Raw genomic sequence first — 15,634 nt, forward strand, 5'->3', positions numbered from 1 at the left:
GTTCGACTTTCAACATAGTGACAAATTTTATTATTGAAAATGTTTACCGGTAATCTATATTTCGAAAGTCTATACTAAGCGTTTATATTTCATTTTATTGCTGTTTATATCAATTGGGACATTAAAAATCTACTGACAGGAGAAGATAAATGTTTTCTCCACCGCTAGTTACTACTTTACATCCTACACAAAGGGACAATCTGCACTGTATCGCTCCCCCTTGGCTTCATAATACAAACTAACATTCCTTAATTTAATTAATTATTAGTTGGAAATATTGTAAGAATTACACTAAAATATACTCTAATATGTAATTGTCAAACATATGTGTCACTGTATTTTATATCCACTTCTGTACTTTATTCAATATTTTATTTTCTTGCATGTACAGCTTGGGGGGGGGGGTGCAGGTATAAGAGATAACAGCTACCGTTCTGTTACTGACGGACTCGGGACAAGTAGAAGGGGAAAGAAATGCCTCCGCATCCTCTCAACTTGTATGAAATGTCGTTTAGGAGAGATGGCGGTGCACATCTTCTAAACACTAGATTGTATCCCAATATGCCTGGGTTAAATCCCAAATCTCTCCGCAGTGCATATGAAGAGAAGGTAGGCCTCCGTCGGATGGGGACGTTAAGCCTGGCGGCTCCCTTGGTGCTATTCGACAGGAGTAGGCTACGTTCCGGCACCGGGTTTCTCCTTCTATCATCATCATCATCATCATCATCATCATCATCATCATCCAGTCCATACACTCAACTTACACGAATACTTACTCATACACTTACCCTAGTACACGATAGGCTATAACTCTCCACAGATACACATCATGTACAGCATAGCCCGCCGAAGTGGTGTCAAACTAGAAAATGGAGTAACAGTCCTGCCATCTATCCAAAATATGCGGAACCCGAATCACGTAAAGTGACGTGGGTAGGCATTGGATACATACATACTTACCCGTTAGAGTTCTACGAAATGTTTATTTGGCCATTATTCAGTCTATCATTCAATATGGTATAATTGTTTGGGGTGGAAGTACAAAAATTAATCTTAGTCCGTTAAATTTACTACAAAAACGAATAATTAAAATTTGTTTGAATAAACGTTTCGAATATCCAACTAAATTAATTTATTCTGAATTTAATGTATTTAATATTGAACAAATTTATAAGTATACGCTGTTAAAATTTTATCATAAAAATCGTAATAAGTTTGTATTACAGACACACAATTATGACACAAGACGAAATATTAATTCAACATTAGTAGAACCTAAATGTCTCACATCTGCTGGTCTAAAGCATAGCATTAATTTTGGCCCTCGGTTGTACAATGCTTTAACTAAATGACACCCAGAACTTCTAACATGTAACCCACTAACATATAACAAGAAAATTAGAAACGTGTTAATATCTTAAAGTTGATTAAATAAATTTATAGCCTATGTGTATGAATTAATCAACCTATATTATATTTGTATTCTATAATTTTGAAATATATATTAGTCCTACTTTTCACGTGCGATATTATTCTTCTCTAGTGTTATTATATTATATAATTCCATTGCCGCTGTAATTATATTTTAGTTCCTATTTTATTTTACTTATTTATTTTTAGTATTAGTATTATTTTTTTATTTTAATATTATATCTGAACTGCGACCGAGCACGAGCGCTGCTCATTCGGTCTCAAATTTTGTTAATACTACTGTATCTTCTTTTTATATTGCTTGTATTATTTTATTTCTATTTCTCTTGTTTGTTTTGTAATCATATTCTTTATTCTGTATATTTAAATTTAAATAAATAAATAAAATAAATACATTTTCACAATCGCCGCCGAATAATAACAAATGAATAACACCTATCGATAAATACGAATAACAAATGAATGGCATCTTTCGAAAAATAACAAACGGCGATCACACATGAAAATGTTAGCGTCCAAAAACAAACTATTCATTTGAATTAAAAATGGTTAATAATAATTAATTTTTTTATTAAGTTCGGTCAAAAAAAAGTATGCAATACGTGTGTTAAGTGCATAACAGAATCTCGGAAATAGGGAAGTCTCGTCTTCTCGAACTTTTCTTCGATTCTGTTATAATGCACTTACCACGCTTGTATCGCAATATAGCCTACTATTATGTGACATACTTTTCTTACATCGAGCGTTTTCTTTTGTATTTTTCTTAGAGTGAAATGAAAGTCCTCATCGTGAGCTAAAGATGGTGTTAATATCGCAATTTCTGCATTAAACAATGCAATGAGCCTTTGTTCTCCTGTGTCCTTCAATTGGCATTGCCTGTATCACAGGTTACTGATAAGGCCGTTACTGTGGCTGCTATTAAACAATACACTCCACGCAGTACTCGTACACGAACATCTGAACGTCTGTCCTTGCAGTTGCTGCTAGTAATAATGCGGTCATCTCTGAAGTTGGGATCTTAATCACTTTCTAAATATGGTACCTACTTATTTCCGGGTATTTCCACGTGACTGCAGATTCAAGTGAAATTTTTACTTGCGAAAAGTAAATTTGTAATTCATTAAAATTGACTCTTTAGATACATATATCTTCTCTTAGACTGTTCGTCCTTACCAAAGGTTTACATATGTACCACAAGCCTACCTATCTATGTGGCTATATACCTTTAACTTTTTTTGTATTAAATCTCTATCACGACCTGCTTCAATACAAAAATGCCCCTCCAGTTTTTGATTTTAATTTAATTTAGGATTAGGATTACCTAGACTAAAGCACGAAGTTCATGGATTTTCCTCTAAAGTTCGTAGATTGTACTTGCAAATGGATGACCTTTTAATGATAGACCTTAAAGAATATGAAGGTGATTTATATTCGTATGCTGATGATACTGTTTTACTTTTTAGTGGAAAAACTTAGACTGATGCTTATTATAATACATATTGCTTCTTAAAATTAATAAAAGAATGGTTCCATATGAATTCACTTGTAATTAATAAAGATACAACAATAGCTATCCCATTTTCTTTAAATAATAAAGTAATAAACCAATTTCATCTCTACTACAAATTAAAATGCATAATTCTGATTGTACCGATATAAATTGCAATTATTCATTTATGGAATAATCATGTTCATTATATTTGTAATAAATTACGTAAAACATTATGTTACTTTGTTGTTCTAAGAAATATTTTGTCAACTAACTGTTTACGTATAATTTATTTAGCATTATTGCAATCTATATTTATGTATGGTATTATAGGTTAGGGTGGAACTTATAAATCCAACCTTTATCCGTTAATTTTACTACAGAAAAAAAGTATTAAAAATTTGATTTAAAAAGCAGAAAGATTACCCAACTGAATTGTTGTTTAAACACATCAAAGTTTTCAATATTAAACAAATGTATTGTTTTATTTTATTAAAATATTTTCATAGAAATTTTAATAACTTTGAAAGGTATATACATAAATATAGAACTAAAAATATGAATTCTCTGCGTTTGTGTGAACCAAAATGTAAAATCAATGCAGCTTTTTATCATAGCATGAGTCAAGGTCCCAGATTATTGAACAAATTTTATTCCAATATTATTTTAACCACGAATCCTCTCCAAATTAATAAAAAAAAATTGAATTGACTTATAGTTTGGGTTTAAACATATTAAACACTTTTTAATCTGTATTCACTCTCTGTATTTTTGTCTGTATTGGAATCCCCTCCTGAGCACGAGTCTTACTCATTCAGGAGTGGACTAGTTTATCTTTCATTGTATTTATTAACTTGTATTCATTTCAAACTTACTAGCAATGAAAATAAATAAAATAAATAAATTTCGTTTAGAGACAGTAAAACTCGGTAAGTTGTCCCTACTTTAACATACTGTAAGTTCATGTGTATACTTCTTCAGCTACAGGGATTAGGCCTATTGGCCTGTTCCGTCTTCAAGGCTTAAATCATCTGTCCATCTTATTTTCGGTCTTCCGACATTTCTATATCCTTTTGGTGCATAATCCATAATTTGTTTTGGTAATCTGTCATTAGTCATTCTTGTAATATGTTTGTACCAATTTTGTTTCTGATTTTTAATCTTTTCTTCTAAATTAAAAATATTTAATAATTGTCGGATAATTGTATACTTCTTTCAGAAATTTTCAGTATTTGAAATTAGTAATGTGAATTTCCTTGTTAAATGTATGTTGTGTGTTGCTGTGTGTTTTAGCCTACATAAAATGTTTAAATTGAAGAATGTATTACACTTACGGAACTACTATACAAATACGCTGAAATTGCAAATTGCATAAAATAGCGAAATTATACAAAATGGGTTTAGTTTCTTGCAACGCATATTACAGCACGTTTGGAAAAACTGTATCTCATATGTTTAGATCCTATTGTCCCATCTTCCAATACAGCATCTTAATTTATAGAGGAAAGAATAAGCTATGCTTTTTGTTGATGCTGTTGAAATTGATCTGTTTTTGTAAGATAAGTGTATTTTAGTTGTTCATTATGTGTATTTACATGTATCGTGATGAAGAGGTGAACTTTCTAGAAGTAAATTTCATTTTCATTTCATTTATTGTATTTAATAGATTTTACACCAGCTTTAATATGTGAAAAAGTAAAAAAATACACACAAAAGAAAAAAGGTATTATACATAAAGTTCTGATTAATACTAAAAGTATTTCAATTTTTAACGTGATACATAATTTGATAAAGAATATACGCACAAGTTGGGATCAGTATTTATAAATTTTGGAATATCGTTTTACAGGATATTCGTCTATACTGAGCATGTGCAGTATGTTATAACTGAAACTTGGAAAATTCAGATGACCCAAATTTTGTTTCTGGGTCTGTATCCCGTCGTTCTTAAGACTTTACTTTGTAAATAAATAAGTAAATAATGAATTAATAAATGCATAAATAAATAAATAAATAATGAATTAATTAATATTTAAACAAATATTTAAATAAATAAATATTTAAGTAAATAAATAAATAAATATTTAAGTAAATAAATAAATATTTAAGTAAATAAATAAATATTTAAGCAAATAAATGAATCAATATTTAAGCAAATAAATGAATCAATATTTAAGCAAATAAATGAATCAATATTTAAGCAAATAAATAAATCAATATTTAAGCAAATAAATAAATAAATAAATATTTAAGCAAATAAATAAATAAATCAATATTTAAGCAAATAATAAATAAATCAATATTTAAGCAAATAAATAAATAAATCAATATTTAAGCAAATAAATAAATAAATCAATATTTAAGCAAATAAATAAATAAATCAATATTTAAGCAAATAATAAATAAATCAATATTTAAGCAAATAAATAAATAAATCAATATTTAAGCAAATAAATAAATAAATCAATATTTAAGCAAATAAATAAATAAATCAATATTTAAGCAAATAAATAAATAAATCAATATTTAAGCAAATAAATAAATAAATCAATATTTAAGCAAATAAATAAATAAATCAATATTTAAGCAAATAAATAAATAAATCAATATTTAAGCAAATAAATAAATAAATCAATATTTAAGCAAATAAATAAATAAATCAATATTTAAGCAAATAAATAAATAAATAAATATTTAAGTAAATAAATAAATAAATATTTAAGTAAATAAATAAATAAATCAATCAATATTTAAGTAAATAAATAAATAAATATTTACGTAAGTAAATAAATAAATAAATATTTACGTAAGTAAATAAACAAATATTTAAATGAATGCTCACCCTAAAGCCGCGTATCAATGAAGCGAGGCTGCCTCTTGACGCTTGCTGCACTCAGTGGATACCTTGCATTGCAATAATGCTTGGAGGTCTCGCAACGATACGAGGCTGCCTAATCGTGAGCCAATTTCAGTAGATTTTTAGATGCGATCAAAGATCCCTCACAGTGATTACCTCGCTACATGTGGACTGTTTGTTGGTAAATATGCCATTACGCAACCCGATGTTAACTGCCTCAATTGCCGTGCACTAACTGGTGGCTCACGCGTTCTTGCCTCGCTACCAAAAGAAGAAACCCGCGAGGCAAAGAGCAAGCGAGGCTGCCGCGAGAGGTGGCTGCGCGTGGTAGCCTCGCTTCGTGGATACGCAGCTTTAGATGACTTAGCCTGGAATATTAATTACTATTCCATTATACTCGTAGAATGAAAGTATGCAGGGTGTGCCATTTTAAGGGTGTTAATATCGCCAATAGAAAACAAGGATATTATTGTTTAGGCCTGCCAGGCAGAGTTGGATTTAGGAGTAACATTATATTTGTGTTTCTCAGTTAAAGTTATTGTCAGATTCCAAACCAAAAAAACTTTGTGCTTATAGATTCTTTGAAACTAATTCTTTTAATGTAATACTAAGCACAACTTTTATTGAAAATATTAAGATGTAAACCAGGTTGAAATATTGTCACGTTGTATATTCCGCATTTTCTCGAATACCTTGCGCACTTTTATTCCGTTATATAAAAATATGAGTGCGCGGCTTATTCGAAATGAAATTGGCAATACTCACAGATTTTCCTCCCCCGCAACTCCTAAGCCTAAGATGATAGTGTATTCAGTTATCTTCCCGCACGGATATTTCAATTGTTAACATTGTTAAATAGCGTTTGGATTAGCAGTACGTGTCAGAATCAAGTTCTAGTGTCGTTTATGCGTCTTATATTTTCAATTCTGAAAATTAATATCTACCACTATAGGTATGAGATTGGTATCCTTTACTTTGCAGTGAAAAACTTAAAATTGTCAAAGATGCGGAGGAACATGGAAATCACGACACGTGCTCTTAATGTCGCAGTATATCGTGTAAACGGTCGATTGAGTAAGACAACGGACATGCGTGGAGTGCATGCACATTGGATAGGTTTGAAATGCGTCCTATTCCACGATAAACATTCATTTATTGTTAACTGAACTGAATTTGTGTTCAATTGATATTATTTTGTCGTGAATACATTTTTTATTTTTGTTTTTGTAATTCTTGTTTCATTTTTTAAATTATTTTTTGTCATTCAAAAGTGGGGTGCGCGGCTTATTCGAGGGCGTGGGATATTCGAGAAAATGCGATATTAATTTAATTAATTCAGTTCGTGTTAATACAGTACAAATTTAATTTCTAAATTATTTTGAAAGTCACAATTATAAGTATCGATTTTTTTTTTTCACAATATGGTTTAGTATCCTCCTTCTAAGACACTAGTGTCTTAACTTTCAAAGGCATGACCCTATATTCGGTCACAGTTTGGAACTGTTCAATATGAGTATGTAAACTTGCAACACAGAAATGTTCTGCCGCACGTAATTCTTAGAAGAACTTGTCGTGATAGTATATCAATAATAATGGTTGCTTCATTCAGGTTGATTCTCTCTTTTCAGGTCACGGGCATAGTGGTCCTGAGCGTAGGGGCAGTCATTCAAGGCATTTACTACGACTATAATGACTTCCTGGATGACGGTTTCCTCTCTGTGCCATCACTGCTGATCGCAGTTGGTTCCATTGTGCTCATTGTGTCATTCCTTGGCTGCTGTGGAGCTGTGAAGGAGAACCACTGTATGGTTTTATCAGTGAGTATAAAAATACACAGACTTAAAATTGAAAACTGTTTTTTTTTAATGTCTCAAGTTTTAAATATACGATTATTGCTGATCTAATTTAAAGAACTTGATTAAAGGAATTTTTCAAAATAAGTTGCAAGTTTTAAATATACAGGGTGTTTAAAAAATACGGGGCATAATTTCAGGTATGTATTTCCCACATGTAGACAATCAAAATAGTTCATTACAACATGTGTTCGGAAATGCTTCAGTTCCGACTTATGGCCTTGACAACATTGAAATTCACCGGAAAGTTTTTCTTTCCTCAGGTCGTTGTCATTACAGAAGATGTTCAAAATGTCCACCTCCTGCTTGAATACAGACCTCACATCGATGTCTCATTGATCTGCGAACACGATCCCAAACTCCAGGAGTATTGCGTATGTCCTCAGAACATGCCACAATTCGATTCCGAAGGGATTCCAAATTAGGCACCGGAGACGAATAAACCAATGATTTTAAATGGCCCCACAAGTAGAAATCGAGAGGGTTCAGATCAGGTGAGCGTGGAGGCCAAGCAATTGGGCCACCTCTACCTATCCATCGATCAGGAAACCTTCGATCCAAGTACCGGCGAACCGTGCGACTGAAGTGTGCAGGAGCGCCATCATGCAAGAAGTGAATGTGTTGACGATTGATCAGTGGAGTGTCTTCTAAAACATGAGGTATGGTGTTCCGGTGAATTTCAATGTTGTGAAGGCCATAACTCGGAAATGAAGCATTTCCGGACACATGTTGTAATGAACTATTTTGATTGTCTACATGTGGGAAATACATACCTGAAATTATGCCCCGTATTTTTGAAACACCCTGTATTGCTGATGTACTGTAGTGTAGTGCAGAGAACTTGACTAAAGAAACCTTGCATTATACAGTAACAATTAAAACATAAACAGTATGCATTTAAGGTGGTATTCGGAATTTGTACTAATCATTTCACGTGGTCAAACGAATAAATTTTTGGGGTAAGGCTGATGGATCATAAACTGTTCGGTCAAGCCAATGAAAATTTCATGTTCCCAGACAAAACACATTTTAAAATTAGCTCAGTCTTAAATATTATTATTATTATTATTATTATTATTATTATTATTATTATTATTATTATTATTATTATTATTATTATTGGTTCAGTACATAACATTATGATTTTACCTACTTTGATGATAGTATCTTGTAACAGTTGGCAATATTGAAAATAATGTCATATTATTTTTTAGAACCCCACTGTGAACACATTCTTCCGTGCTTATCAGTAATGAACACAGCTGCCTGCCTGCCTGCCTGCTCTCTCTCTACAAAGGGGAGGAGAGACTAATGCTGCTATAAACAACTTCGAAAACTCCGTTGTAAGAGGTTACTAAACCTTACTGCTGCGCTGGAGGCGCAGTCGGAGCTTCCCTCCATTAATCTGAACATTTGTCGTTACTGATTGACAAGTCATCTGATGCATCACTGATATCAGTTAAACCAGTGGTCGTCAGCACTCGCTGAAATGGGTAAAGGGTATTCGGAGCAACATCAAATGCACCGTCGTGCAGAAGGCAGAGAGGGATAAGCACACCCGCCAGCAGCTACGGTGCACCATAGTGCAGTCTCTTATCCGCGGGCAAGAGACGCTAGCCCGAGCGTGCTCTGTGCTGACGACCACTGAGTTAAACATTCTCCTAACGAAATTATTCTGTCAGTTTCACTGTCTATTACATTAACACTAGAAAAATATTGTTCTTTGTTGTTTTTAACGTGCTCAACACATTTCTTTTACTTATCTTTTTCCATATTCTACGAAAAGGCGGCGACACAATGTTTCTTTACGTTAATAGGGGGACCTAATTTCTGTTACAAAAATCCAATTGAAGAGACTGGAGACAGCTGACTGAACGTTTTAGTCTGTCCCTTTAAATAAATTTAATGAAACCAATCAAAACAATAAATGCTTATTTTTAAAGCATGGTTGAATTTTGGAGATAAATAATGTTTATGTACGCGCTACTTGACGGATCGCGAGCAGTCAGACATAAACTTAACAAGTGATATCTTGTTGACTCATTCTATAAACATGTTTTTTTTTTCAACATAAAGTAGAATCTATTTAGACGATTTCATACACTGCAACTACCCACTTATGTATTGAAGAAATAGAATTTATCGCGGATCGCTTTTCTACTTCAAAAACATATTTTCCCACAGCTATAGTAGCATAAAACGAACCTCGGTTAAGAGGCCTTAAATTATTTTGTTATATTGCGGTGACTCAAACATCTTACAAATCTGCAAACAATACTTTTCAACATGCTTTTTTCCTTATTAGAATCTGACTACTACTATTTGAGTTATTATTGAGTATAAAAAAATTAGAATGGAAAGACTAAATGAAATAGCTAGAATCTAATGAAAAAAAATAATAAGAATAATGGTTATTAAACAAATATGTTTAACGCTTGGTTTTTTTTTTTTTTGTTATAGATGTAAAATTATGCACAGAAGAAAGTAGCAAGTAACAACATACTAAAATGACTTGAGTCTTGCACAAAACTAAAAGCAAGTGCAAGATAAAATAAAACTCTTTTTTGTATATTAAATAAATTTAAATTGTAGAAATTGTATTTAAATAATAGTATGTGTGTGTGTGTGTGTGTATATATGTGTATATATGTATGTATATATGTATGTATATATGTATATATGTATGTATATATGTATGTATATATGTATATATGTATATATATATATATATATATATATATATATATATATATATATATATAAAAGCAGTCGCGGACAGCCGATGAGGGGTGGTCCTCCAGCTTGGGGATTGGGCGAAGGGCTAACAACCCATCACCGTAAAAAACAGCTTGCTACGAATCCTTCAAATAAGCCTCGGAATGGGACTGATTCTCTGGCACGACCAAGCAAAGGAATAAGGTTTTGAGATTTGGTACTTGGAATGTTACAAGTCTATATAGAACAGGAGGGGTAACATTAGTAGCAAAAGAACTAACTAGATATAGAATAGACTTTGTGGGAGTACAGGAGGTTAGGTTAGATGGGAACGGCATAACACAAATAGGAGATTATTTGTTGTATTATGGGGAAGGAAACTATAATCACCAATTAGGAACAGGATTCTTTATTCATAAAAGAATAAAATCAGCAGTAAAAAAGGTCGAATTTATCAGTGATAGGTTATCGTATTTAGTACTTAAGGGTAGATGGTGCTATATCGTAGTTATAAATACTCATGCCCCTACAGAAGAGAAAGACGACCATATAAAGGATAGCTTCTATGAGGAATTGGAACAGACTTTTGATCAGTTACCTAGATATCACATGAAAATTTTATTGGGGGATTTCAATGCTAAAGTAGGACGGGAGGATATTTTTAAACCGACTATTGGAAAAGAGAGCCTACACGTAATTAGTAATGACAATGGAGTTAGGTTAGTCAACTTTGCCACATCAAAAAATTTAATTGTCAAAAGTACAACATTCCCCCATAAGGATATACATAAATATACTTGGACGTCTCCAGATGGATTGATACATAACCAGATAGATCACATCTTGATAGATAAAAGAAGTATAGTAGACATACGAACCTTCAGGGGGGCAGACTGTAATTCTGACCATTATTTGGTAATTGGAGAACTAAGAGAAAGATTATCAGTAGCCAAGCGAGTAGCGCAACAAGTTAATATTAGAAGATTCAATATTCCGAAATTAAAGGACGAGGAAACTAAGCAACATTATCAGGTCGAAATTTCAAATAGGTTTGCCGTATTAGCAAGTTCCGACGAAGTTGAGGAGGAGTTAGATGTTAATAGCATGTGGGAAAATATCCGAGATAATATCAAAATTGCAGCTGAACAGAGCATAGGTTATTATGAAACTAAGAAAAAAAAAACCGTAGTTTGATGAAGATTGTTGCATGGCAGTAGAAAGAAGGAAACAGGCAAAATTGAAGTTCTTACAGGATCCAGTTGAGGAGAAGAGAGATAATTATTTCAATAAAAGACGGGAAGCAAATCGTACGCTTAGGAATAAAAAGAGAGATTACTTGAAGGAAAAACTGAATGAGGTAAAAACAAATAGTAAAAATAAAAATATTAGAGATTTATATAAGGGCAAGAATGGATATCAGGCAAGGGTAAACGTGATCAAGGATGAGAATGGTGACTTGCTTGCAGACGCTCATTCAATCCTGAACATATGGAAAAACATTTTGGGCAACTACTAAATATACATAGGCCAAACAGAAGTGATCGGGACGAAATTGAAATACAAACTGCTGAGCCATTCATACCGGAACCCACATTTTCTGAAGTCGAAATTGCGATAGAAAATCTGAAAAAGTACAAGTCTCCAGGTATCGATCAAATTCCAGCAGAATTAATACAGTAGGGTGGAAGCGCATTATTTAATGAAATTTATAAGCTTGTACTTGCTATTTGGGGAAAGGAAATTGTACCAGAACAATGGAAGGAGTCCATAATCGTACCTATCTTTAAGAAGGGGGACAAGACTAACTGTAGTAACTTTCGAGGAATATCACTTTTGTTGACGGCGTACAAAATTTTGTCCAATATTCTTTTGAGAAAATTAACTCCATATGTAGATGAAATTATTGGGGATCATCAATGTGGTTTTAGGCGTAATAGATCAACTATTGACCAGATATTTTGTATTCGACAGATAATGAAGAAAAAATGGGAGTATAAGGGTACAGTGTATCAGTTATTCATAGATTTCAAAAAGGCATATGACTCGGTTAAGAGAGAAGTTTTATATGATATTCTTATTGAATTTGGTATTCCCAAGAAATTAGTTCGATTAATTAAAATTTGTCTTAGTGAAACGTACAGCAGAGTTCGTATAGGTCAGTTTCTGTCAGATGCGTTTCCAATTCACTGTGGGCTAAAGCAAGGAGATGCACTATCACCTCTACTTTTTAACTTTGCTCTAGAGTATACTATTAGGAAAGTCCAGGATAACAGAGATGTTTGGAATTGAACGGGTTACATCAGCTGCTTGTCTATGAGGATGATGTGAATATGTTAGGAGAAAATCCACAAATGATTAGGGAAAACACGAGGATTTTACTGGAAGCAAGTAAAGAAATAGGTTCGGAAGTAAATCCCGAAAAGACAAAGTATATGATTATGTCTCGTGACGGGAATATTGTGCGAAATGACAATATAAAATTGGAAATTTATCTTTCGAAGAGGTGGAGAAGTTCAAATATCTTGGAGCAACAGTAACAAATTTAAATGATACTCGGGAGGAAATTAAACACAGAATAAATATGGGAAATGCGTGTTATTATTCGGTTGAGAAGCTTTTATCATCCTGTCTGCTGTCAAAAAATCTGAAAGTTAGAATTTATAAAACAATTATATTACCGGTTGTTCTTTATGGTTGTGAAACTTGGACTCTCACTCTGAGAGAGGAATAGAGATTAAGGGTGTTTGAGAATAAGGTTCTCAGGAAAATATTTGGGGCTAAGAGGGATGAAGTTACAGGAGAATGGAGAAAGTTACACAACACAGAACTGCACGCATTGTATTCTTCACCTGACATAATTAGGAACATTAAATCCAGACGTTTAAGATGGGCAGGGCATGTAGCACGTATGGGCGAATCCAGAAATGCATATAGTGTGTTAGTTGGGAGACCGGTGGGAAAAAGACCTTTAGGGAGGCCGAGACGTAGATGGAAAGATAATATTAAAATGGATTTGAGGGAGGTGGGATATGATGATAGAGAATGGATTAATCTTGCTCAGGATAGGGACCAATGTCGGGCTTATGTGAGGGTGGCAATGAACCTCCGGGTTCCTTAAAAGCGAGCGTGCGTGCGTGGGTGCGTGCGTGTGTGTGTGTGTGTTTTTTATAAAGTGTGTAATGTAAGGGTTTAAATGATTACTTGTATGTAGTTTGTCTGTGAACTATAATATAATAAATATCAAATATCAATACTATTATTAAGTATAAAAGATGCGGAAATATTCTGCTTCATGGGAAACCTATGTAAGTAACGCCTTCTCCCGTTATTGGCTGACAGTTAGGAAGATTGATGCATGCGCAGACCAACGGAGTTTTCTAAGTTGTTCCCCTATAGCTGCAATGCCACACTTTGACACTATACCTATGACGTGAGTCAGTAGACACGACACAAGTCGATTCTTTTTTTGCGATAGCTCACTGGGAAACAAGTTTTGATTACAGCACACTTCAGATCGCTTCTTACAGTGTATTGTTAAAACGTTTGAGGAGCTCGTAGTTTTGAGAATGAAAATGTGTTTTTTTGTTGCAGTTCTCAATCACCTTGATGCTCGTGTTCATATTGGAGATGTCTGGCGGCATCGCTGGTTATCTGTTGAGGGACCGCACTGCTTCTGTTATAGAAGAGAGGCTGAACCATACATTGAAGAGCTATAACGATAAAAAAGATATTCAAGAAGTTTGGGCCGGCATGCAAAAGGGGGTAGTTTGTTTATGAAAGTTTTTCTATATCGACCACCACTAACTTGTACTCTAATTCCGAAACTATTAGCCAGATAATATTACTCAATTCCATGTTTCTCTCATGACATTCATAATTATTAATTATATCTTCTATTATTTATTGTAAGGTACTTACAGATTTTTTCTTTCTTTGACGTACATTGCCTCCTCTTTTTGCACAGACTTGTACACCAATGGATGCTAAGGGTATTTTCTTGGGAGCACTTAGTACGTACTAACATTCTTTGTCCCCTGTGCTAAGGAAAGTCCGAAGGCCTGTACCATAGTCTGGGGCTTTTTGTGCCGACTTCATCTATTTATGGGAGGATTATTGAAGTCCTTAGGGTCGCATTCCTGTGAGTATCGTGATTTACTGTTTGGTGCCATCTATAGATTTTTCTACAACACCAGGTCTGACTGGACCAGATATCTCTACCACCCTGGGACTTCTCTAGATCCCTCAGATATCATCTGTATATGCAAGTGACGGTACTACATCCTATATATTGACCTGAAGATCGCATTACTGTAGATATCGTGATTCACTGTTTGTTTCCATCTGTCAATTCAGCTGCAAATCACCCAGGTCCAACAGAACTTACGCTGCTCCCTTAGATGCCATCTCTGTGCAAATCACGGTACTACTGATCTGAAACTATTAAAAGATGATAGATGAAGTTGAAATTAAGGCTAAGCGAGTCCGAAGTCCAACGCTGAATGTTACATAGAAATTCTACATCAATTAGTCGGGGTGAAAATGTCGTAAAAACCCCTAACTTGTCCCAACCAGGATTTGAATCTGGGCCCACTCATTTCATGGTTGGACATGCTAATTGTTAACTCCACAGCGGTGACATTCTTACTGTTACTAATATCGTTTGTGTAAAGTTGAGAGCCGTCCTCCTGCAAACATACGGGTTTTCATAGCCTATAATGACTTCAATGCCAATACGGTGTAGGGGATAGTACGGTATATCATAGAACGAACATAATACACTTTCAAATGGCGGATCTCTCAGATAGTATGGTCAGCATTATGCAGGCCAATAGGGAGATGTCACAGGACGGGTCTAGACAAGGGACGAACACCTATGCCCGTGTGCACCATTCTCGATTAAAATTTGACCATGGTTAAGTCAGCACTTGACCATCTTCAACGCCAATTTGCGGAGTATCAATCTCGATCAAAGTTAAACGAGCGAGTTGATTATGATCAAATTTGATCACGGGTGTGGGACCGATTATCTTGAATTGAACATGGTCAAGTCGAGAAAACCAAAATGGCGGCACGATTTGACGTACTTGATGGAATTGAAGATGAAATGATGTATCTTGAACACGCAAATCACTGCGGAAATAACAGAATTGGTGTTATTGTAGAAAGAGTAAGTTTGTAGATGAATAATAAAAATGTTCTTTTTTCTCAAAATAGACTAATGTGTTATACATGTTTCTGCTTTGGAAGATCGGGACTTTACTTGAGGACAAAATATTATTTAGGCCTAAT

At 33.7% G+C, this 15,634-nt stretch overlaps 1 protein-coding gene across 1 annotated transcript in view; it reads left to right on the top strand.

The window, feature by feature from the left end:
- The window catches only part of Tsp29Fa (Tetraspanin 29Fa), a 102,979-nt gene that overhangs the window by 74,748 nt on the left and 12,597 nt on the right, over positions 1-15,634 (top strand). Inside the window, exons 2-3 of the mRNA XM_069846922.1 lie at positions 7,406-7,594; positions 13,937-14,107. Coding sequence (XP_069703023.1) covers positions 7,406-7,594; positions 13,937-14,107 — 360 coding nt within the window. The remainder of the gene's footprint in view (positions 1-7,405; positions 7,595-13,936; positions 14,108-15,634) is intronic.

Source organism: Periplaneta americana, chromosome 15, assembly GCF_040183065.1.
Source record: "Periplaneta americana isolate PAMFEO1 chromosome 15, P.americana_PAMFEO1_priV1, whole genome shotgun sequence".
Taxonomy (NCBI): domain Eukaryota; kingdom Metazoa; phylum Arthropoda; class Insecta; order Blattodea; family Blattidae; genus Periplaneta; species Periplaneta americana.